Source organism: Lepidochelys olivacea (assembly GCF_965140295.1).
Source record: "Lepidochelys olivacea isolate rLepOli2 genome assembly, chromosome: 20".
Taxonomy (NCBI): Eukaryota; Metazoa; Chordata; order Testudines; family Cheloniidae; genus Lepidochelys; species Lepidochelys olivacea.
In genome coordinates, this window is record NC_140430.1 from 11,892,902 (window position 1) to 11,917,899 (window position 24,998).

At 57.5% G+C, this 24,998-nt stretch overlaps 1 protein-coding gene across 1 annotated transcript; it reads left to right on the forward strand.

The window, feature by feature from the left end:
* The first annotated feature begins 4,283 nt into the window (after positions 1-4,283).
* LOC311510262 (ultra-long-chain fatty acid omega-hydroxylase-like) lies at positions 4,284-23,693 on the forward strand. Its single transcript, XM_084609791.1, is given in 14 exon segments — positions 4,284-4,305; positions 5,499-5,721; positions 6,555-6,699; positions 12,780-12,833; positions 14,881-14,913; positions 14,916-15,007; positions 15,727-15,848; positions 17,212-17,479; positions 18,763-18,829; positions 19,262-19,391; positions 19,842-19,975; positions 20,107-20,171; positions 20,674-20,756; positions 21,050-23,693. Coding segments are annotated over 13 exon segments (1,620 nt in total). The 5' UTR covers positions 4,284-4,305; position 5,499; the 3' UTR covers positions 21,255-23,693.
* The last annotated feature ends 1,305 nt before the right edge of the window (positions 23,694-24,998 follow it).

Sequence of the window (24,998 nt, forward strand, 5' to 3'; positions counted from 1 at the left end):
TGTGCATCCCCTGGGGCTGCAGTTGCTGCAGGATGGGGGTCTTGGTTTGGAGGAAGTGAACTTGGAGGAATGAACTCAGGAGATGTGGATTCTCAGATGATGTTGGGCAAGGCCCTTCCTTACCCTATGCTTCAGTGTCCCCATCTGTAAAATGGCAATAATGATACTGACTGACCTCCTTTGTAAAGCGCTTTGAGACCTGCTGGTGGAAAGTGCTATATAAGAGCTAGGTGTTGTTGTTATATAGCTCATAACCATGAAGACAAGAAATAAGTTTAAAAACTACCTTTCTGGGGAGCATCCCCTCTCAGAAAAGCTCCTTATCTCTTATCCTTATTTCAATTGTCTTCAGCTACTGTGTGCTGTTTTCAGGTATTTTCTGTAAAAGCCCTGGAAGCAAATCCAGCCCCACACTTAGTTTGCTGGAAGTCAAGGTTGCTTTCAGACATCCTCAGAACGCAATGAGACCAGGAGTAAGTGAACAAGGTGTGATAAATGAAGGGTGGGGGGTAGCCCCCGTTTATGAACACCCAGCCAGCCAGTTAGCTGTAACATTCCTCCTTGTCTGTTCTCTGCTTTACCTGTAACGGGTTAACAAGCCCGCAGGTAAAAGGAAAGGAGTGGGCACCTGACCACAAGAGCCAATGGGAAGTTAGAACTTTTTAAAATTGAGAAAGAAACTTTCCCTTTGTCTGTTCTCCGGAGAAGGAGACATGGAGCAGCAGTGTTGTGTAAGGCTTGAACCAGGTATGACATTTCATCTTCCATACCTAGAAGAAATTATTTGGACAGGGAATGTTTCGTTAGACACAGTCAGGTTTATTTTTTTATTTTGGCTTGGGGATCTCCTCTGTGCTAACCCCGATGCTATTGTTTGCTTGTAACCTTTAAGCTGAACCCCCCCAAAAGCTAGTTGGGTGCTTAATATTTGGAATTGCGCTTTTAAAATCTAGCAAAAGCCTAAGCTCTAGATATATTTTTTTCTTTTTAAATTTTTTTTTTTACCTTTTTTAAGAACAGGATTGGATTTTTGGTGTCCTAAGAGGTTTGTGCATGTTGTTTGATTAGCTGGTGGCAACAGCTAATTTCCTTTGTTTTCTTTCTCAGCTCTTCCCCGGAGGGGCATGAAAGGGCTTGAGGGTACCCCACAGGGAGGAATTCCCAAGTGTTCCTTCCTGGATCCAAGGGTTTTCTTTGGGGTTTTTTTTGTTGTTGTTGTTTTGTTTTGCATTTGGGTGGTGGCAGCGTTTACCAAGTCAAGGTCAGAGAAAAGCTGAAACCTTGGGAGTGTAATACAAGCTTGGAGTGGCCAGTATTAATTTTTAGAAGCCTTGCAGGCCCCCACCTTCCGCACTCGGAGTGACAGACTGGGGATTCAGCCTTGTCACACGGACATGAGCTTTGACACACGTTGGCTACATCTTCACTGACAAAACAGTTGTTTCTACAGGGGTAGGGTGACCAGACAGCAAATGTGAAAAATCGGGACGGGGGGTGAGGGGTAATAGGAGCCTATATGAGAGAGAGAGAGCCAAAAATCGGTACATGTGGTCACCCTGTACAGGGGTGATAGCTCTGTAAAGGGGGATTAGCCATTGGAATAAACTCCCAGGGGAAGTGGTGGATTCTCCATTTCTTGACGTTTACAGATCCAGGCTGGAGGCCTTTCTGGGAGATGCTTTAGTCCAACGCAAGTTACTGGGCTCAATGCAGGGGTAGCTGAGTGACGTGGAAGGGCCTGTGGAGGTCAGACTGGATGATCTAATGCAGCGTCTCCCAAACTGTTTTGGCCACGGAGCACTTTTTAGTCTATTACCGAATACTTATAATATTATTCTGTAGTTGTTTGGTTTTCAAATAAAAAATTGCGTTATTTATGCTCAAATATATTTTATTTTATAAAACAAAGCAAAAATACAAATTTAAAATAACTTGAACTAACAATTTTGAACTGGAAAGTGCTTATAAAGTAGTACAAAAATGAAGGGCAAGAGTCATAATTAAACTCTAGATTCTTTCACGGAACACCTCTTCACCTCATGAGGAACACCAGTGTTCCACGGAGCACAGCTTGGGAAACGCTGATCTAATGGACTCTTCTGGCCTTAAATTCTCCGCATCTCAATATACAGCCCTAGTGGAGACGAGGGACAAGTAGTTTTTACCTCCATGTAACTTGCTGAGGTCAACACTAGACCCCCCCGCACGCACACACTTCAGCTTGAGCTCACCTAGCTACATGGAAGTAGAAATTCCAGAGCCTTGTCTCCACTAGGGTTGTACTTGATCAGCGCTATGCCCGTTTTGCAGTGACGCCATAGCCCTAGGGGTCTACTGAAGCTCCAGAGCTGCTCCTTTGGCCCCCAAAGAGACTCACACTTGTATGTGCTGAGGCTCAGGGTCACTCACCGCCAGTGACCAGCGAGCACCATTATTAATATGGAGTTATGACTGCGTTCCAAGCTAGTTTTTTATTCTGTACCATAACTGGTGTCAATTTGCTAGTAGAGGTAAATTGATGAAAGATTAACAGTGTGTTAACTTCCTGCATGTTTAACTTTGAATTAGGTCTCAGAGCAACCTGGACTACTGTTTGTTTACACTCCCTAACTTCGCTTTCAGACACACACAAGGGAGCAGTCCCAGGCTGTGGGTGTCAGATGTTCACGGGGTGTAAAGTGGCGGGTTAGTTGGGCTTTTTCTGAAAATGACACTGTTCTGGATGGGCTCCCTGGGTGTGTGTTTGGCTCTGTGCAGTGGCTTCGTGTGATGGGCACAGGTTCATCCAGTGCAGAGCCAATTCACGCTGGCTGGTGGGGGGAGGCTGGGCTTTCCCCTCCCGTGTCCGGCCAGCTGCAGAGGCCCTGAGCACCAGGCTGGGCTCCCTGCCCCCTCGCCAGAGAGACAAGGGCCCCTGGCTGGCACCAGCGTAGCGCTGCGGCCTCTGCAGTCGCTATGGGGAGAGCTGGGGGGGGGGGGGGCGGGGAGGGGCAGCGGCACAGTGCCCCCCGGGTGGAACCGGGCAGACAAATCAGCTGCTGATACAAGAGCAGAGGTGGCTCCCGGGCCCTGCGGGCTGGAGCGTGAGCTGTGGCCCCTGCTCTCTGGAGCTGGCGGGCCGGGCTCTGCCGGCGCTGGAGCCAAGCGACTGCCCCGGGCTGCGGCCGCTCGGAGCCACACCCCGACCCGCGCGGATCCCCGGTAGGGGGCAATCGTGTCCCAGCCTGGAGCCCATCACCCATGGAGCCGAGCTGAGCCGAGCCCCTCCTCTGGCCCCGCCTGGCTATGAAGGCCGCTCCCGGAGCTTAGCCCGTGAGTCCCAGCGTCCGTGCCCGGCCCAGGTGAGCGGAGCGGCTGGTTCGTCCCCTGCCCGGGCCGGGCTCTGCATGGCCCAGCCCCCCGGCTCGGTGTCAGCGGGGCTTCCCATGAGCCGGGATCCCGGCAGCAGCGAATGCCCCGGGCTGGGAGGGGGAGCCGGGGGCGGGGGCAGGGCTCGGAGGGCTGCTGGCGGGGCGGCAGCGGAGGTGCCCCATAACTATTAAGGGCGCGGAGCGATGCAAAGGCTCTGGGGGCACGCAGCGGGGCTCAGGGCAGGCGCGCCGGGGACAAAGGCGTTTTGGTTTCCAGAGCGGCTTTGCACGCCGTGCTATGGAGTCTCAGCTGGGGACCGGTCTTGCAGGCAGCTGCTCCTGAGGTTACAGCCCACCGCGACGGGGAAGTCCCTCCTTGGCTGCACCAGACTTGTCAGGCTGTAGGACCCAAGGGAAAGGCTGCTGCAGCTGGTGTCCAGGGAGCTCTGGCAGGTAAGGAAGCCAGGGCCTGGGGAAGGCCGGCTTTGGGGTAGGTAGGCAGGCGGGGAGTGGCCGTTGTGCCCCCCAGGAGAGCCCAGCCCCAGGTGTGTGATGGGGGGAGACGGGCAGGAGCTGGAGGCGCCGGGAGTAAAAGCTTGAAGCCAGCTGTGTGCAGGAGGGTCCCGGAGAGGCTCTAGCTGGGCGGGAACCGCCCTGAGCCTGCAGGCAGCTGGGGCAAGGTCCAGCTCTGTGCGGCAGCCCTGAGCCAGTTCTGTGCAGGGGGGAAGGGCAGGAAAGGAGCCAGCTGCGCCAGGGAGGTGCTGGGCACGGAGGGCTAGAGCCAGCTGTATGCGGAGGGAGCAGGAGCCGGGAAGAGGTGCGAGCACTAGCCACTCTGCAGCATGGCCGAGGGAGCCAGCGCCCTGCTGCCAAGTGCCTTGCCCTGCCCGCCCAGGGGAAGCTCGCGGCAGTTTTGCAGAGCCCAGGCCTGTGTGAGGAGAGGGAGAAGTCGGCAGTGAGTCTCATACACCAGCCAGCCCCAGCCTGTGCCCTGGGGAAGAGCCAGTTGGCTCCAGTGGATATGAACCGTGGTAGAAGTCTTGGGGGGAGAGGGCGATATGTGACCCTGTGTGACCCCCCACACACACACACGCACACGCTGCCTCTGGGGAGCAGAAAGGGCTATTGGCTGTGTGGGGGAGCCTGGGGGGTTAGGAGCAGGAAGGGTTATTGGCTGGCTAGGGGGGCTGGGTTCTCTCCTGGCTCACACATAAAATCATAGAAGATTAGGGTTGGAAGAGACCTCAGGAGGTCATCTAGTCCAACCCCCTGCTCAAAGCAGGACCAACCCCAACTAAATCATCCCAGCCAAGGCTTTGTCAAGCTGGGCCTTAAAAACCTTGAAGGAAGGAGATTCCACCATCTCCCTGGAGAACCCATTCCAGTGCTTTACCAACCCCCCAGTGAAATAGTGTTTCTTAATATCCAGCCTAGACCTCCCCCACTGCAACTTGAGACCATTGCTTCTTGTTCTGTCATCTGCTACCACTGAGAACAGCTGAGCTCCATCCTCTTTGGAATCCCCCTTCAGGTAGTTGAAGGCTGCTGTCAAATCCCCCCTCACTCTTCTCTTCTGCAGACTAAACAAGCCCAGTTCTCTCAGCCTCTCCGCGTAAGTCAGGTTCCCCAGCCCTCTAATCATTTTCATTGCCCTCCGCTGGACTCTCTCAAATTTGTCCACATCCTTCCTGAGGTGGGGGGCCCAAAACTGGAAGCAGTACTCCAGGTGTGGCCTCACCAGTGCCGAATAGAGGGGAATAATCACTTCCCTCAATCTGCTGGCAATGCTCCTACCAATATGCCGTCGGCCTTCTTGGCAACAAGGGCACACTGCTGACTCATATCCAGCTTCTCATCCACTGTAATCCCCAGGTCCTTTTCTGCAGAACTGCTGCTTAGCCAGTCGGTTCCCCAGACTGTAGCGGTGCATGGGATTCCTCCTTCCTAAGTGCAGGACTCTGCATTTGTCCCTGTTGAACCTCCTCAGATTTCTTTTGGCCCACTCCTCCAATTTGTCTAGGTCACTCTGGACCCTTCCCTACCCTCCAGTGTATCTACCTCTCAGCAGCTCAGTAACATACATACAGCTTGTAACAAAGGGACCCAGTGGCAGTTCACCCCCGGTAACAGCCCGGTCTTTCCCCCCAGGATGCTGCCGCTCACGGACTGGGTGCTGGAGCTGCTGAGCATGGAGCGGACCCCCTTCCGCGCCTACACCGTTTCCGCCCTGCTCCTTGCTCTGCTGGCCCTGCTCTTCCGCACCCTCCTGCAGCTTGGGAGATCCTGGCACCGCTACTATGTGACCTGCCAGCGGCTGCACTGCTTCCCGGAGCCCCCGCGTCGCAACTGGCTGCTGGGACACTTGGGGATGGTAGGTGTCATGTCCCGTGGGGGCGAGAAGGGGGTGAGTGTCTTTTCTCCCCTCTTACTCCTTGTTGCCACTGAGACATGGCTTGACCCCTGCTGGGAGGAGCCACCCTGGCCCACCCCAAGGGAGCGGCTGGTAGAATAGTCCCTGAGAGGGCTGGGGGCAGGTGACCCTGCTGGTTCAAGCCTCTCCCTCTCTCCCAGGTGAAGGGCTTTGGCCCCAGCTGGTGCTGGCAAGGGGAGCATGGCATGGCAGGTTGCTCAGGGCGCCGTGCTCGCTGCAGCTGCATGACGCATGGGAATGGGGTTGGGACCGAGCAGGGGTAGGAGACGAGGGTCCTGGGACAGCTCCGCCAGGTTCTCAGCACGCGCCCTGTCTGGCACCAGAGTGAGCAGCGTCTGAACTCAGTCAGACTTCCTGACCCAACGAGGCGGGCCTGAGCTGGAGGCAGAGGCATTAGCCACGCTGCTGCTCCCCCTCTGCTGTGGGTGGGGCCCTTCCTATGGCTGCTGGGTCTGATGCACCCCGGATACGGCAGGGCCCTGGGATCCACCTCTGGCACTGGATGGGGCAGGTGGGATGCCGGCCCACATGCAGAGTGAGACAGAGGTGCAAATGGCCTGCTCTGGGGAGCATCCCCCAAGATGGATGGGATGTGAGCACTGGGCCAGGAGTGAGGGTCTTGACAGATACACTTGGTGAGGCATTGCACACGGCAGTCCTGCCTCTGATCACAGGATCCGATTCTGCCCCTGCCTGGCATGCGCTGACTTGCTCAGGAGTCCCAAGTACGATTGGGTCCCTCCTATATTAACTCTGCCCCGTTCCTCCTGCAGTTCATACCTGGAGAGGAGGGGCTGAGCCTGGTGTCCCAAACAGTGGCTACATTCTCCCAGGTCTTTGTGACATGGATGGGGCCCTTCCTGCCAGTCCTGTGCCTGGTGCACCCTGATTTCCTCAAGCTGATCACAACAGCCTCAGGTACGCTGACTCCTGGGGGTGGTGGTGAGGCTCTGAGGGTATGTCCGTACAGCACGTAGACACCTGTAGCTGGCTCGGGCTCAGACTGTGGGGCTGTTACCCTGCAGTGTAGATATTCCAGCTGGGGCTGGAGCCTGGCCTCTGGGACCTCCTCCCTGTGGGATCCCAGATCTTGGGCTCCAGTTAAGCCCAAATGTCTATACCTCAGATTTACAGCCCTGAGTCCGAGTCAGCTGACATGGGCAGGTCACGGGTGTCTACGTGCACTATAGACACAACTTGTGGGGCCAGAGATGGGAGACACCAGCTGGGCCCCTCTAGCCCGTCCCCTGGGAACCTATGCAGGACTGGCCCCAGCAATCTGTTCTCCAGGGCCCTGGCCAGGCTAGCTGTGAACATCCCAAGGGACAGGGCTCCCAGCCAGTCCCTTACCCCCAGTGTGACATCATGGTGCTATGAAGGCTTTCCTGACTTCCCCAGGGCAGGGCTGGGAGCCAGTCACCTGAGACCCTGCAGAGCAGCCCGACCAGAGCCCTGGGGAAGGCACCAGACAGGACAATCCGCCTGGGGAGCTAATGGCCGTCTCCCTGCAATAGCTCCTCGGAGTCCGCACTGTCCAGCCTGGGTTTCCCTCTGCTCCAGGTCAACCCCCCAGCCCCGTGGGTCACAACCCTCGTGTTCTCATACATAATCAGTGCAGGCCCCTTGGCTCAACTGACTCGCTCCTCTGCCCGGGTGAACCAATCCTTCCCTGCCACCTTGGCTGCTCTCCCCTGTGTTCTGCACTGTGTGGGCCCAGCAGCCTCTTCTGGCCTTGACCCCTGGGATTGGTTTACTATCCAGGGGGCCCAGAGCTGAATGCAGGGTGGGTCAGGCCAGGAGGGACCATTCTGCTCCTCTAATCTGACTGCCGGTGTCACACAAGGCAGAGACCCTCCCCAGAGCTCCCTTCAGCCAGCCCCAAGCTCCTGGCTGTGCTGGAGGGAGCGTTACAAAGGGACAGCCCATCTCCATGTAAAGACTCCCAGGGATGGCAAAGCCCCTGTGTCCCTGGGCCAGCTGTTCCTGTTAGGGGGCTTATTCCTTCACCCACTTACTTCCCTGGTCCTTCTCGCATGAACCGAGAGCAACAATACCCGAAATCCAAAGGTGCAAACAATTCGATGTTTATTGGGGTGAACTTCCAGCAAGCATGATTCCAGTTTCCTTCCTTAGTATCCTCCTTCCCAGCTCTGACACCACAGAGCCTTACACCTGTGTCCCTGTTCCCATTCCTGCCCTTAGCCAAACATTATTCCAATTTCCCCAGCCCCATTCCCTGTTCCCATTTCCCTCACCCACATGCCCACCCCCTCCCACCCACACCCACTCACTTCCTCATTGACTACAGATTATATAGTAAAACTTGAGTTCTGCTTAGCTATACCTTAACCAATCATTTTCCTGAAATTTAACTAACCAGTCCTAACATATTGTAAGATGATTATGTACCCAATTATATCCCACCACCTTAATTAGTTTACACCTAGCAAAATTACAAAAATACAAAAGACAGGAACAATCACAGAACCAGACAGAGATGATACAGACAAACAATAGCAAAGTGGGAACTATAATGACAAGACAATACAGAAATGAGGATTTCACATCCCAGCTATTGATAAGTGAGTTCTTGCCAGACAGGATGCTATCAAACTAAGTTTCCTTTTACATTTTCTAGGCACTTCCCTTTCTCTGGAGGTGATAGGAATACAATCCTGTCCTGATAGTGCCTAACAGCCCAATAGCACCTTATTTCAATGTGACTAGTTTGGAATGTGAGGATGTGACTGTTCGCTTCCCAGCTTATGGCTGCCTCTGCTGCTTAGCCAAAGGTCTTAGCTAAGAACAGGGCCTCAGACTGTCATAGTAAGAGAAGGCCCTTACACCAGCAGACAGTGATTTTGATTCTTTCTTTTATACCTCTATAATTAGCCAAGTGATAAGAATACACCTAAATTCTTAGGGGATAGGCCTTTACAGACAGGCCTGAATATCTATATCCTAACAGTTCCCAGGGCTCGATCCCCTCCCTGTTTAACACCTGCACTGTGTTGTCAGTCTGAGTTCGTTCCCGCTGGATCTGACTCTGCCGCTGTCTGCTGGATGGCAGAGCCCCCTGCTGCCAGGCATCCCTGCCCATGGAGGGGCTGGTAGCTGGGATCTAGGCACCTCTTTTCCTGCCCTTGAAGAAATTAAATCCATTGGGCTCCTGTAGCCTCCCCCAGAGAGGCAGGTTTCCCAGAGCTTGAGGTGTTCTGGTGGCTCCTCCCAGACCCCTCCCCAGCTGTCGCTGTGCTATTTGAGGTGGGGGCACATTGGAGGGAGGGGCTATTGCCTCCCTGCTCCATTGTGGGACAGCTCTGCCCAGGCAGCCCCAGGAAGCTTCAGCCTGTCTCTGGGGCCGTGCTGCAGTGGAAACCTTGTCGGGCAGGCTGGGCTGTGCAGCTCTACGGAATCCCCTTTTCCCCCCCGGGCGGTTCTGGATCCCCCCTGGAGGACAGGCTGCCTTAGTCCAGCTCCTCCAGCTCCCTTGATGTGACTGCTCTTGCTGCAGGCCACTGTCTGCACCAGCTCACCCTGGGCAAAGGCCGTCAACGTGCTCTGTGCAGGGAGGCAGGGGAATAAAATGGGGCCATGTAGCTGCGGGGGCCAGGTGTTTGGGGGGTGGGGTCTTCCTTGTGCCCTAGTTTGTACCAATTCCTGTTTGGCTCTTGAGAGATTGTGTCATTTACTGCTTTGGGGAGTCCAGCCCAGCCCCTGCTACTCTCTGGATCCAGGGGCACCCAGAAGGCTGCCTGCTGCCATAGGGGGATGGGGCAGAGTCCCACTGGGGTGTGGGCGAGGAGTGCAGGAGCAGGCAGAACGCCTCCAGGTGTCCCAGCACCGCCAGCGCAGGCCCCTCTCTGGTGAGCGAGTTGCTGGGGCTGTGCGCTGCAGGGGGACGCGCGATGAGCTGAAGCCAGACTCCGACGGAATCCAGCCCCCAGCCTGGTCGCTGCTCCCTGGCCTGGGGGCTCCTGCTCCAGCCTCTTCTGCCCCCTTGCGGAGGGGACATCTGTCCCCGTTAACGTACTGCTGCCACTCTTCCCAATTAGCCCTGCTCCAAGTGGCGCCTGGGCCCGCAGGGCCAAGGGCACGTGGCGCTACGCTGGGGCTTGTTTGCTCATCCCTGAACTGCTGCCCTGCAGGGTGGTTGAGAAGTGACTCTGGAAGTTTCACCAGGGCCCTAAGTCCAGAGCCAAAGAAACAAATAGAAATGCTGCCCCTCCCCGCCAGCCTAGCATCCAGCGCTACCCCGCCAGCCCTTTGTATGACTCGCTGTGCCCAGGAGCCCAGTGCAGTCTGCGGGAACTTTGTAAACAATCCCGTTGCTGATGCAGCAGCGGGAACAGAGTCCAGCTCCCTCCCCCAGTGCCAGGCGGGCTTGGCAGGACACAGAGAGGGGAGGTCTGGCCTTAGTCCTCAAAGCCAGCAGCTGGGTCTGAGCAATGAGCGTTGCTCCCTGGAGCAGAGTTGGATGTCACGGGGCCAGGAGAGAGGTGCTTCGGGGCTCAGGAGCCCTCAGTCTCCTGCTCAGCTCAGCTGGATGGCAGAGAAGCGCAGGGCGGGGATGCAGTGCTGGGGCTGTGTGAATGCATGTAGCCAGTTCATGCCGGGGCTGAGGGCTCATGCTCGCTGCCCACTGAGCCCCCGGGTTCACCTCTGCACGGAGAATGGCTGGGAGCCGTGTTTGCAATAACACAGGGAGCCCCAAGTGGCCCCATCCAACCGACTGCCAGGTGAGGGCAGCCCTCCCTCCCCCATTAGAAAGGAAGCCAGAGGCGCTCTGAGAGCAGCCAGCAGTGGGTCTGCTTGGGGAGCTGCCGCTCCTGCAGTGGGCTGAGTCGGGCGCTGGGCCCAGCATGTCGCCCTGGCCGGAGACGTGGCCGGAGTCCCAGCTGGCCCGTGGCTAACCCCTGGCTCCTCTTTGTAGGGTCAGAACACGGAGGAGGGGATGCAGTGCGTAGATGAGCTCGTCGGGGGCTACAGCCACTCCTGCCTTTGGTGGTTTGGGCCCTGGTTTCCCATTCTCCGGCTCTTCCACCCAGAGGCCGATAAACCCGTGCTGCTGGAGTCAGGTAGTGAGGGTGGCCCCAGCCCCAGGAGTTTGTGTGTCCGTCCGTCTGTCTGTCCTGGGGCTCAGCAGGGGTTGGATTCCCAGCAGGCGCCTGGAGCTCTCGATGTTATGTGTGCTGCACCCGCCATGACGGGACCTCTAGGGACATGGGCCCAGTGGTGAGAGGGCAGCTGCTCCCTAGAAAAGCCCCCGGCCAGGAGGACTGGCTGCTGCGACCAGCCCTCCTCCACGTGGCTGAGGAGGAAGCTGCCTGGCTGTCGGGGCTGGGGGAAGGGATCAGGTCTCAGGCCGAGCTCAGCTCGGCAGGTGGCTGTTCATTGGGCTGCTTGTCTGGCTGGGTGCTGCCAACCCAGGGTCCTTAGTGAGTCCCCCTGGCCCCAGAGGAGTTAGGGCAGAGGCTGTAGCCATCCTTTAGCGTCCTGAGAGGAGCACGTCCCACTGGCTGAAGCCCAGCTGGAGCTGCCGTCAGGCTCTGGGCCAGTGACCCATGGGAGCAAAGGTTCATTGCAGCCCTGCCAGCATCCCTGGCTGGTGATAGGCGAGTGGGGGATCTGATAGCATCCAGCTGGCTCAGGGACACCTTCATCAACTCAGTCCATGGTCCCAAAGGGGGCACGGCAGGGCTGTGGGGTGAAGGGGACAATGAGGGAGGTGGTCCAGGGGAGAAACAGGTCAGGGAGAGTCATAAGGACCAAATGGCCGATATTCTTGCGGGGGCCTATGGGGAGCAGCAGAGAGTGTGAGGCTGATACTGTTGTGGGGGTGCATGGCCGTGAGGCTAGTGGGATGTTGGGGGTGGGGGAATCTGGAGAATGGTGCAGAGAGGGGGTGGTCCTGGGGCTAGTGGTGCAGGGGGGGCAGTTTCTGCCCCTTATTGTCTCTGGCTGACCCAGGGAGAGGAGCAGCTGTGGCCAGCTCAGTCTCAGAGAGCTGGGCCTGCCAAGCCACCTTTGCCCGTCTCCCGTGTCACCCACCCGAGTGCCAGCCATTCGCACAGCCCTGCGAGGTAGGGAGTCACTGAGGTACAGAGGGGGCAGGGGACTCACACAGCATGTCCATGTAAGAGACAGGAATAGAACCCAGGAGTCCTGGCTCCCAGCCCCCTCCAGACCCTGCTGTAGCCACAGGATCCCCACTCTGCTCGCAGAGCCAGGGAATACAGCTAATAGGGAGTTTTAAGGATGCCAAGCTCTCTATTGTGAAGGCCCCATGTGACTGCCAAGCTCACGCAGTCCGTGGGTCACAGGCACTGCCCCAGGAGGAGTCTCTGTCGCGCTGCAGGCCCGGCCCAGGCTGCGGATGCTGCTTGTGCCCCGTGTCCTCCTACCTGTCTGTGACTCGCTCAGAGCAATACTGCTCTGCGTGAGGGGCCTGGTGGCTCAGCACCTGGTCCCTGTCGTGTGGCTCCTTCACGCTGTTCACTGAGCCTGTCCCGTTGCCCCAGCAGCCACCCTCCTGGCTCCTAGGGTAGAGCCTGGAGCAGGGTGTCCAGCAGGATTCTGCCTTGTCTGATGGGGGCTGCTTTCACAGGGCGATGCGCCAAGGCTCCTTAGGAAACAGCCTGTGGAGCAGGTGGGCACTGGACAGACCCACATTCCTGCAGCTGCCCCTTTCCAGACCAAAAGGGGGCCCAGTGGAGCTGCAGCTCCAGCCGGGGCTCTGATAACAGTAGTCCTGCACTCCTTCCCTGTGTCCTAAACCGTGTATGTGTGTGTGAGCGCTAACGCCAGGGTGCACCCCATTACCGCCCCCAGTGCCGTGTGTGTCTGAGCACTAACACCGGGGTGCGCCCATCTCTGTTCCACTCTGCCGTGTGTGTGTCTCAGCACTAAACCCCAGGTGTGCCGCATCTCTGCACCCCCGAGCCATGTGTGTCTCAGCACTAACCCCTGGGCCTGCCCGTCTCTGGTCTCCCCCACAGTTGCCATCGCACTTAAGGACTACCTGTTTTACGGCTTCCTGAAGCCCTGGCTAGGTGAGTGCCCTTTCTTCTGGGCTTGGATCTGTTGTGCTTGGTGTCATGGGGCCCGGACCCCAGAGGAGGGGCTTGTGGGGAATGGAGGGTGTGATGTTCCCCTCTGGTGTTATCTGGACTGATGATCAGCTAGGTCACTCCAATCCTTGACTCTGGGAGCCAGCCTTACCCTGCTCTTCTGGGAGAACCCCCACTCTGGGGCTGTTCACACACAGCCCCTGGCATGTAAGCTGCTCCTTGGTCTGTGCAGTCGAATGACACTAGCCAATATCTCTGGTCCCAGACACAACCCTAGGAACCTCCGTCTTGCAGTGTCCAGTTATGCCCGCTGCAAGCTTATGAGATTTCATCAATTTAACAAAGAAATTGATATTTACCAGGCTTGTTCTCCCAAGGGGAGTCTCTGACACACTTCAAACCAAATGCACTGTGTCAGGTAGAATAAACAAAGAGATTTATTGACTACAAAGATAGATTTAAGTGATTTATAAGTCAAAGCAAAACAAGTCGGATTTGGTCAAACAAAATGAAAGCAAAACACATTCTAAGCTGATCTTAACACTTTTATTGTCCTTACAAATTTAGATGCTTCTCACCACAGGCTAGCTGGTTGTCCTTCAGCCAGGCTCTCCCCTTTGATCAGCGCTTCAGTGGCTTGGTGAGGTCTGTAGATGGAGGTGGAAGAGAGAAGACCATGGCAAATGTCTCTCCCTTTTATCATGTTCTTTCTTCCCTCTTGGCTGTGTCCCCCCACCCTGACCTTTCAGGGTCAGGTGAGCATTACCTCATCGCAGTCCCTGACTGACCAAGGGAAGGGGAGTGACTCACCAAGTTCCTACACCAAAGACTCTTAAGCAAAGTAAGCTATCATGGGATAAGAGGGAAGGTCCTTTCTGGATCAGTAACTGGTTAAAAGACTGGAAACAAAGGGGGAATAAATGGTCAGTTTTCAGAATGGAGAGAGGTAATAGTGGTGTCCCCCAGGGGTCTGTACTGGGACTAGTCCCATTCAACATATTCATAAATGATCTGGAAAAGTGGGTAAAGAGGTGACGACAAAATTTACAGATGATACAAAACCGCTCAGGATAAGTCCAAAGCAGACTGCAAAGAGTTTCAAAAGAATCTCTCCAAACTGGGTGACTGGGCAACAAAATGGCAGATGAAATTCAATGCTGATAAATGCAAAGTAACGCACATTGGAAAACATAATCCCAACTATACATAAATAATGATGGGGCCTGAATCAGCTGATAACACTCAAGAAAGAGATCTTGGAGTCATTGTGGATAGTTATCTGAAAACATTCACTCAATGTGCTGCGGCAGTCAAAGAAGCGAACTGAATGTTGGGAACCATTAGAAAAGGGAGAGATAATAATGCAGAAAAATATCATATTGCCTCTATATAAATGCATGGTACCCCCACATCTTGAATACTGCATGCAGGTGTGGTTGCTCCATCTCAAAAAAGATATATTGGACGTGGAAAAGGTTCATAAAAGGGCAACAAAAATGACTAGGGGTATGGAACAGGTTCTATATGAGGAAAGATTAAAAAGACGGGGATTTTTCAGCTTGGAAAAGAGACGACAAAGGAGGGATATGGCCACTGTTGGCAGACAGGAGACTGGGCTGGATGGACCATTGAGCTGATCCAGTCTGTCCATTCTTATGTCAGTGTGGAGCTGGAGCTACTCGTGCCATAGCCGTGAGCGCCAGCACATGGGTGTGCCCAGGATCACACACACGCCGTCACATGCGCACGTATCTCTATACGCATACCACCACGCACCTGCACGTACACACACGCATGCGCCTGCATGTTCATGCCCACACGTGCCCCCACAAACACACACACACATGCTTCACTCACACGCCCACCCATGCACGCATTGCACACGTGCACGCACTCTCGTGCTGCCCAACATGCACCAGGGAGGTTGATTCTCGCTGAGCACCCCAGCTGGCTGCGACTCAGCGGGCTGCAGGGGGCCTGGGCTGCGGGATCTCTGCCAGGGCTCTGAGCTGAGTGCCTGTCATCTCAGGGGACGGTTTGCTGCTGAGCAATGGTCCGAAATGGGTCGGCACCGGCGCATGCTGACGCCAGCCTTCCACTTCGACATCCTGAAGCCCTACATGAAGATCTTCAACCAGAGCACTGACATCATGCATGTGAGTAACCCCCTCCCGTCATGGCACCAAATCTATGCCTGTGCCTCTGGCCCCTCCCACGGCACACGCTGCCCTGGCACCCGCCAGCCTGCCCGGGACCCTCCCGCATGGCACACGCTGCCCTGGCACCCGCCAGCCTGCCCGGGACCCTCCCGCATGGCACACGCTGCCCTGGCACCCGCCAGCCTGCCCGTGATCCTCCCCCCATGGCACACGCTGCCCTGGCACCCGCCAGCCTGCCCGGGACCCTCCCGCATGGCACACGCTGCCCTGGCACCCTTCAAATCCCAGCCTGCCCGTGATCCTCCCCCCATGGCACACGCTGCCCTGGCACCTGCCAGCCTGCCCGGGACCCTCCCCCCATGGCACACGCTGCACTAGTGCCTTCCTCCCTTGGCATATGTGGAACCAGCAGCCTGCCCTCCCCATGCCTCCCCCACGCCCTATGCAATATGCTGTACCATCACTATGCAGTGCTTCTGGCCCTGCACCGCCCCCCGGGCATATACTGCACCGATACCCTGCCCACCCACCCGCCTGCCCACTGCTCTTTCACCTGCCCCCACCACATGCCCAGCCCTGTCACTGCACCAGTCCACTAGCCTCCTCCCCTGTCTGCTTGCCTGTCTCTGACGCTGGCCCACCCGCATTGCATGGGCACTGGGCTCCGCAGTGCTGTCCCTGCAGGCAGCTGCTCGGGGGCTGTTGTTCCCCCACAGGCCAAGTGGCGCCGGCTGGTGGCGTCAGGCTCCACCTCCCTGGACATGTTTGGTCAGATCAGCCTCATGACCCTGGACAGTTTGCAGAAATGCGTCTTCGGCTACAACAGCAACTGCCAGGAGTGAGTGACGCGGGGGCAGCTCCCCCAGCAGGGCCCCGCGCTGACCCGAGGGTGGGAGCCCCCTCACTGGGGGAGGTCAGAGTGGGGAGAATGGGCTGCAGGGTCCCTCCCTCCCTTCCTGGCCTGGCCCCAGTGAGCCTGGCCGGATTCACGGAATGGGTCCCTGAACTGGAGATCCCAGGGCGGGGAGGGCGTTACTGCAGGCCTGGGCAGGGGCTCTCCAGTGGGGTGTCTGGAGGCGTTGGGGGGTTGCTATAGTGGCTGCGCCAGGCCCGGGTCAGCACTGGGGGTGGAGCTCCTGCAGCTCACTGCGCGGAGGCTGGTGCTTGGTGCTTGCACTCGCAGGTCTGTCTGCTAACGCCTGTGGGGTCGGCATGGCTGCGCTGTGACTCTTGGGGGATGATCCTGCTGTTGCATGCCTCTCGCTGCCAGGAAGCTCCTCGCCTCAGTCCCATCACCCCAGAACCCTCCTGCCCCCAGTTTGTACGTGTACTGCAGGGCCCTCGTCGGCAGCTTGTACCTGTTTTACTGCACTGGTGCACATACAGACATGAGTATAATTCTTGAGGTTCAGATTTATAGCCGAGATGGAGAGCTTTGCAGAGGCAAAGAGTTCTTTCAGAAATAGTCCATTGGTTATAGTCCAGTGTTTATATTCAGGGCGGTCCAGTCAGAACTGGGATCTCAGTCCTTGTGGCTTAGGCTTCCCCTGCATGAAGCCTCAAGCAGATCTGAGATAAACAGGATCAGGACCCAAGGGTCTTTTTGTACAACTCCAGGCCTTCTTTGACAGGTTGGAGTCCTTAGACCAACAATAGGCAATCAGGGCGACTCTGAAGTAGGTCCATCACCGGTAATTAGCTACACGAAGTAACACAAGGCAGTTGCCGGTTTTTCCACCAGTCGCAGACGATTGGCTGTACATTTCAAAGAGAGAGGAATACAGCGACGATATCCTGCGTTTACAGTTCATTGATGTTCTTTTGATCTCTGAATTAACCGAATACAGCATGGACAGGGACTGTTTGATTACATTGTTGACCTCTGCTAGTATGTACGTAAATACCCAAAACCACAAACGTGATCTCCCCGTATGTTTTTAAGGGTTGAATCTGAGTCATTTGTTCTGCAGGATGCTTAACCCTTTCTGGTCATTTGTCACCATCCCACACTGGCTGAGCCGCAGCAGCAGCCAGAGGCACCCAAGCTTGGTCCCTTCCCCGCCGGCCCGGCCCGGAGATCCCGTGGCTGGGAGATCACGCCATCGCTCTGTGGCAAGGCCCAGCCCGCCGGGATCCCCCAGCTCTGATCAGGGGGCCCCCGCCCCGGCCTGTCAGGCACATGCTGGCCTGTTGTGTTGCAGGACACCCAGTGACTACATCGCAGCCATCCTGGAACTCAGCTCCCTGGTGGTGGGACGCCAGCACCGCCTGCTCCTGCACTGCGACTTCCTGTACCGCCTGTCACCCGACGGGCGGCGCTTCCGGCGCGCCTGCGACACCGTGCACCGCTTCACGGCCGACGTGGTGCAGCGGCGCCACCAGGCCCTGAGCCACTGGGGCAGGGAGGCCTGGCTCAAATCCAAGCAGGGCAGGACGGTGGACTTCATTGACATCCTGCTCCTGGCCAAGGTAACGTGGTGGGGGGGCCTGCCCCGTGGGGGTGGGAGGAGGTCACGGATGTCCTGCGATTGGCCAAGAGGACATGGGGGGGCCTGCCCTGTGGGGGTGGGCAGAGGTCACGGATCTCCTGCGATTGGCCAAGGGGACATGGGGGGCCTGCCCCGTGGGGGTGGGCGGAGGTCACGGATGTCCTGCGATTGGCCAAGGGGACATGGGGGAGCCTGCCCCGTGGGGGTGGGGGGAGGTCACGGATGTCCTGCGATTGGCCAAGGGGACATGGGGGGGCCTGCCCCGTGGGGGTGGGGGGAGGTCACGGATGTCCTGCGATTGGCCAAGGGGACATGGGGGGGCCTGCCCCGTGGGGGTGGGGGGAGGTCACGGATGTCCTGCGATTGGCCAAGGGGACATGGGGGGGCCTGCCCCGTGGGGGTGGGCGGAGGTCACGGATGTCCTGCGATTGGCCAAGGGGACATGGGGGGGCCTGCCCCGTGGGGGTGGGCGGAGGTCACGGATGTCCTGCGATTGGCCAAGGGGACATGGGGGGCCTGCCCCGTGGGGGTGGGCGGAGGTCACGGATGTCCTGCGATTGGCCAAGGGGACATGGGGGGGCCTGCCCCGTGGGGGTGGGGGGAGGTCACGGATGTCCTGCGATTGGCCAAGGGGACATGGGGGGCCTGCCCCGTGGGGGTGGGGGGAGGTCACGGATGTCCTGCGATTGGCCAAGGGGACATGGGGGGGCCTGCCCCGTGGGGGTGGGGGGAGGTCACGGATGTCCTGCGATTGGCCAAGGGGACACAGTGGGAGATCCTGCCCTCGGGAGTGTGGGGGTTCGTTGACGTCCAGGGCAGGGCCTGGAGTTCCCATTTGGCACTGCCAGAGAGTCCTGGGGAGCCAGGTGGAAGGTGCTGTGTGATGTCTGTCACACCGGGACTTGCCCCCCAGCCCAGCTCTCTGGGGCGGCCCAGCCAGAGCTGCCTTCCCGGCATGCTCAGCGTGGAGCGATATGAACTGCACTTGGCGACATGAGGCTGGCACCTCTGGGGAGCTCTAACGCCAGAGCCAGGCTGGGCATGGGGGAAGCGGGGAGCCCACCTTGGGGCCTGGGGCTGTGGGGCAGGGCAGGGACTGCCTCTTTCCCCGGGCTGGGTGGAGGGGAGATGGCCAAGCTCACTCCACCCCAAGATGTCCCATCCTCCCAGGCTCTGAAGTGGGGGAGGCGTGGGCCGGTGGGGCTGGGGTCCCTGAGTCACGGGGAGCCAGGTTACCCATCCAGCAGTGTGTGCTTTGTGCAGGATGAGGACGGCCAGGACCTGTCAGACGAGGACATCGCAGCTGAGGCCGACACCTTCATGTTTGAGGGTGAGGAGCCCCCCTGGAGAGGAGGTGGGGGGGCTCGCCTGCTGACCTCACCGCCTCATGTGGGAGGACGGGGTCTCTGCGGATGACATGGCTCTGGGGGGAGGGCAGGAGAGCTGGGTTCAGTCCCTGGCTCTGAGTGAGCTGGGTGTGCCTTTCCATGAAATGGGGCTCAGACAGATCTGCCCCTGGGCACTGCCAGACAGTCCCAGCAACGGAGGAGGTGGTGGTAGGGGAGACAGATGCTCAGAGTCACCCCATTTGCCCCGCAGGCATGAGGGGCCTGGAGTTCCCAGCTGGCACTGCCAGAGAGTCACAGGGAGCAAGGCCCCGGAGGAGGTGCTGGCAGGGGGAGGGTCCCTCCAGCCCCGGACTCTCCACGGTCCCTCTCTGCCCCCGGCGGCTCTCACGCTGCGCTGGCCTCTCTCTCTGCAGGCCACGACACCACAGCCAGCGGCCTCTCCTGGGTGCTGTATAACCTGGCCTGTCACCCCGAGTACCAGGAGCGCTGCCGGGAGGAGATCAAGGACTTACTGCGGGACAAGGAGTCGGAGGAGGTTGAATGGTGAGATGGCTGCTTCAGCTGCAGTGCTGACCCCCAGCACCCCCACTTCCACGCCCTGTAGTTCCAGCACAGCCCCCACCCCACCTGTGAGGGTTAGCCCAGCCGCTGCCCTCCCCTCCCCTCCCCACCAGTCTGTGCCTAGCACTGGGGTCCCTTCACCTCTGCCAGCCCCACAAGCTGGAGGGCTTCCCCTGCAAGATGGCCCTAGGCTGCTCCACAGTGCCCGAGGGCCCTGCTGCTCTGGGTTTTGCATGTCCCCCCTGGATGCCCAAGGACCCTGCCACTCAGATGTGCATGCTCCCCCCCCCTCGTCACGGTGTTGTTTGTCCCCTCAGTGCCAGCTCCATGCCTATGCGAGTCTGTCCCAGCCCCATTGCCTGGCTCATGGGCTCACACTGGGTCCCCCATGCATCCACCTCTGGGGCCAGCGCTAAGCTCTGCTCTCTGCAGGGAGGACCTGTCCCGGGTGCCCTTCTCCACCATGTGCATCAAGGAGAGTCTGCGCCTGCACCCGCCCGTCACGGCCATGTCCCGGCGCTGCACCGAGGACATCAAACTGCCCGACGGACGTGTCCTACCCAAAGGTACCAGCCTTCTTCCCTGCCCCCCAGCCAGGGGCATGGCACCGGAACTGGGCCCATAACCCCTGTGGTGCACAACCCCTCCCCTCCTTCTCCCTTTCCTCTCTCTAATGAGGCAGTTTCCTCTCTGGCAGGGAACATCTGTCTGATCAGTATCTATGGGACGCATCACAATCCTGCTGTCAGGCCGGAGCCCCAGGTACCACTGGTCACTCTGTTCTGCCCCTTTGGCTCTACTCCACCCCACGGCCACCTCCAGCGTGGCACCAGGGGGCGCTGTGCTGCAGAGAGTGGGATTGCGGGGCTCGGTAGGGGCACTGTCCCCTCGGAGTCATTGCTGACCCAATGCCCCAGCGTGGCACCAGGGGGTGCTGAAGCGCCGTCAAAGTAGCAGCTTCCTATGCCCAGTGACCCTCCCCAGAGAGGAAGCTCCTCCTCCCCCCCCCCAGCTCGCCTAGAGGGGAGTGAGGGTCGCACCCCCATTCACACTGGGTGGGGATGGGTCACTGAGTGCTGGGTGGAGGCAGAACCATCCCCGCTGCCAGCACATGGCCCCAGTCAGAAGCTCACTCTTGGGGAGCCTGGTGCCCAAGCTGCACCCGGGGAGGGGCTGCCTTTGCTCCCCCTTGGCTCAGGGACCAGCCCCACACCCCACCCTTCGCCCTCGCTCCCCTCACCGTGCCTTGTGCTTGCTGCTCCAGGTCTATAACCCACACCGCTTCGACCCAGAGAACTCCAAGAACCAGCCCCCACTGGCCTTCATGCCCTTCTCTGCTGGACCCAGGTAACCTGCCTGCCGGGCTCAGAGCCCCTCGCCGCACGAACTGCCCCCTCCCCCACCCCTGGCTGCCCACCAGCAAGCGGCTCCCTGGCTGCAGTGAAGCATTGTGGGACAGGCAGGAGGTGGCCTCTGGTCAGTGCTGGGGCCAGCTGTTATTGCTGAGGATCTGTCCCTTCTCCCACAGGGGGGTGGGCTCTCCCCAGCATCTGTCTGTCCCTGCTCCCCCATCCCTGCCCTCACAGGGGGTGTGGCTTCCAGGCGAAGAGCACCGGCTGACACCCCTGGCTTTCTCGCAGGAACTGCATCGGGCAGAACTTCGCCGTGGCAGAGATGAAGGTGGTGCTGGTGCTGACCCTGCTGCGCTTCGCCCTGCGGCTGGACCAGAGCAGGCCCGTGCGGCGCAAGCCCGAGCTGATCCTGCGCAGCGAGAACGGGCTGTGGCTGCACCTGGAGCCGCTGGGGCCCAGCCGTGAGGGCCAGCCCCCCGCACCGCGCTCCTAGGGCCGTGCGCTCCCGCCCGCTGCAGGGAACCAGCCTGCTCCGCACAGCTCAGGGGCCTGCCGAGTGGAGGACCAGGTGGGGATCATGGTGGGGCCAGCTCTCTCCTCTAATCTAGACCAGCCCTCTGTACCAAAGGAGGCGCTGTGGGGTCCGGGCATGGGGCCCCTCAGGTGCTGCAGGCTCCTTTCAGACACCAGCTGCTTAGCCCTCCCCCACCTGCCCCTGGGAGGCAGGGTGACAAGTGCCTCTCCCCAGCCCCGCTGGATGCCCACGGCCACCTGGTGACTCAATGTCAGAGCTAGAAATGGAGCCAAGCAGCCTGGCTCCCGGCGCTGCCCACTCACAGCCTGGGCGACCCCTTGGCCTGCGTTCCCTGCCCCCACTGGCCAGAGGCAGGGTGCCAAGCTGTCTGGCCACTAGTCTAGGATGTGGGAGACCCATGTTCAATTCCCCGCTCTGCCACAGGCTCCCTGAGTGGCCTTGGGAAAGTCACTCAGCCTCTGGCCCTCAACTCCCATCAGTGCAATGGGGCTAATGGCCCTGCCCACAGGGGATGAGGGTAAATGCAGTTGGGGGGTGAAGTGCCACATACTTATGGTGGGGCATCTAAGAACACGTGGTCAATAAACCTAAATGCTATGGGCTTGTTAGTGGATCAGCCCACCTGTGCCCCGATGCTGCTGTCTGTAGCTGAGGGTCTGGTCTGTCTCTCACTCCTCTTCCCCGGAGGGTAGGCATCTTTCCTCCTGCTCTGTCCTGCTCCCCCCACTCCTGCACTCATCAATCCACCTGCCTGGCCTGGGGCATGAACAGCTGAGAGGCCTGCAGGCACGTGGCTCAGTGCTCTGGCCGATCTTCCTGAGGGGCCCCCAGTGCCCCAGGTGAGCGCTGGCAAAGGCCATTTCTCACTCTGCTGCAGGTGGCTTTGGGGTGGGGCAGCGATCCAGGGGGCAGCTGCCCAGCAATCGCAACTTGCTGTCTGCAGTCACCTGCGGGAGTTGGGGCAGGGAAGCCTTTGTTACTCATGCACATGTACAATTCCCCATTGTGTGTGTGTATCGCCAGACCGTGCCCGGGAGGGCTGGCTGCAGACCCAGCAGGGACCCACTCCCTCCCACAGGGAACTCATGGCTCAAAGAGACAAACAATGGTTGAGAGAGTGAGCAGGGGGCCATATGTGGCCGCTGGGGCAGATGGACCTGGAGCTGCGGGACAGTTGGTTTCATGATATTTCTAAGTTGGTTCCGGAGCATGGTGAAGTCCAAGGCCCCTGCTGCAGGGTCAAGGCCACGAGGCTTTGGGATCTGGCCTCGGGGTTTCAGGATCTGGCCCTGGAATCTGGCCACTGAGCTTTGGGTTCTGTCCACCGGCCACGTGGCGGCAGGCTCCAGCCCCAGCCCCCCCCACCCCCCCCGCCATCTCCCCAGTCCCCACTGCCTCCTTGAGCCCCAGACTTCAACCACGTGCTCCATTCCTTGGCCACAGGGCTTCAGGCCCCAGGATCTGGCCACGGGTCTTCTGGCTCTGGTCCCCAGCTATGAGGCAGCAAGTGCCAGCCCCAGGCTCACCAACCCCCCTTTGCCCAAGCCCACTCTGCGTCCTCCAGCCCCGGGTTTTTGGGCTCTCTGGCTCTGGCTCCTGACCATGCAGCAGCGGGTGCAGGCCCCCAGCTCCCCCCTCTCCACCATCAACTCTGGCCCCTGCTGCCATTCCCACCCCCACAGTCCCACATTGCCTCCACCAGCTCTCTATTCATTCCCCCCAGTGCCCCAGGCCCGCACTGCCTCCATATCCACCTCCCCATACAGGGTTTAATTTGTCTCCGGGCTTGCCAGGGCTGTGTAACTGCTGTGAAAAGTGATATTTGTATGTTTGGTAATGTCACTTTTCACAGCAGACTTAGTAGCTAGCTGGGAGGCTGTGAAAAGTATATTAACATACAAGTATCACTTTTCAGGGCAGCAGATTTACTAGCTCACAAGGCTAAAAATAACCAAAGCAACCAAAAAAGCAAAAGAAACTACAATAAAAAAGACAAGAACATGCAAAGCACGTTTGTTTGCGTTTCTATTCTGTTTAGGGCCAGTAAAGAATAGAGAAAACTGTACTTTATTTTTATTATTCAGTCTGCAAAAAAACCCCAAACCCTACGTAAATAAATTACACTAATTTGGACGTGTGTGTATGTGCGTATTTGTTTATTTTTTTCTTAAAGTTAATTAAGTATTTTAGGAACAAGTGTCAGAGTGGCCACCAGCAAGAGTCACTGCCGCTGGCGAGGGGCCCCTGCGTAACGGTCAGGCTTAAGAAAACTGGGGGAGATGAAAGAACTGCTTGTTGACCTGTGAACGACTGATTCTTGTAACATCGGTGTTGTCCAAAGTCGCAGTGAACACCTTTGTGTAGTGATATCTAGCTGTATTCATATTCTATGTGGAAAAATTGAGTAGTTTATTTAGACATCATGGGCTGGTTTGCTTCATTAATAATGCGTTGTGTAAAGAGTGAATGGAATCTTTGTATTAATACATTTTGATACATTTGTGTTTGAATGGGGTGGGGGCCCAAAAGTTCTTTGTGCCCAGGGCCTCAATAAATTTTAACCCACCTCTGCCTGCTGTGACCTCTAGGCTAGCGCCCAGTCACTGGCAGGGAAACTCTGGGCAACTGAGCGGGGCGAGGGGCAGCAAGGGCCCAGGTCTCAGTGCCCAGTTCTGTGTGTTATCACCACCCCCTTGTAACAAAGCAGCCTTTGACGGGACACTACTGAGAGTATCAATTCAGGACAAATTGCTTAGAGCAGGGCCGTCACAGCCCAAGGCTGGGGGTCCTTTACTACTAAGGCCCACGAAACCAGCCAAACGGAGAGGACTTCAGTTTTATCCCACTGGCTAACCAGAAGTCAGACAGTCCAGTTTCCCAGTATTACCACCAGCACCGCTCCTTATGGGGATGAATGGTTATGAAAACCAATACCCCAGTAACAGGAAAAAGGTTATCCCGATCCCAAAGGACCAAGCCCCAGACCCAGGTCAATGTACCAGTCAGATCTTACCCACAAATCATGAATCTAAAGGTTTAGAATCTAAAGGTTTATTCATAAAAAGAAAGAAATATAGATGAGAGTTAAAATTGGTCAAATGGAATCAAATACATACAACAATTGCAAAGTTCTTAGTTCAGGCTTGATAGGATTACTGCTGATTTAAACCAATCAAGTCTCTGGACTACAGACATCCCAGCTTGGATGGGTTGTTCTGTCCTTTGTTCAGAGCTTCAGGTTCAAGCACAGTTCCTCCAGAGGTCAGAAGCAGGACTGAAGACAAAATGGAGGGGTTTCCAGGGCCTTTTATATCCTCTGCCATGTGGAAGGACCCATTTGTTCTTTCTGTGGAAAATCACAGCAACAAGATGGAGTTTGGAGTCATGTGGGCAAGTACATGTCCATGCATGACTCAGTTTGCTGGCGGCAGCCATTGCTCACATGCTACCTTGAACGTTCCCAGGAAGGCTCCTCAGATGTGGATTGGAGTCTCCCAAGGTCCATTGTCAGTTAAGTGTTTCCTGATTGGACACTTACGCAGAACAGTCCTTTCTCAAGAAGCCGACTGAATGCTTCACTGATGCTACTTAGAATCAAATACATTGAGATACAAGTACATAACCAATATTCATAACTTCAAATACAAAAATGATACACACATACAGACAGCATAATCATAACCAGCAAATTACAGCCTTTTC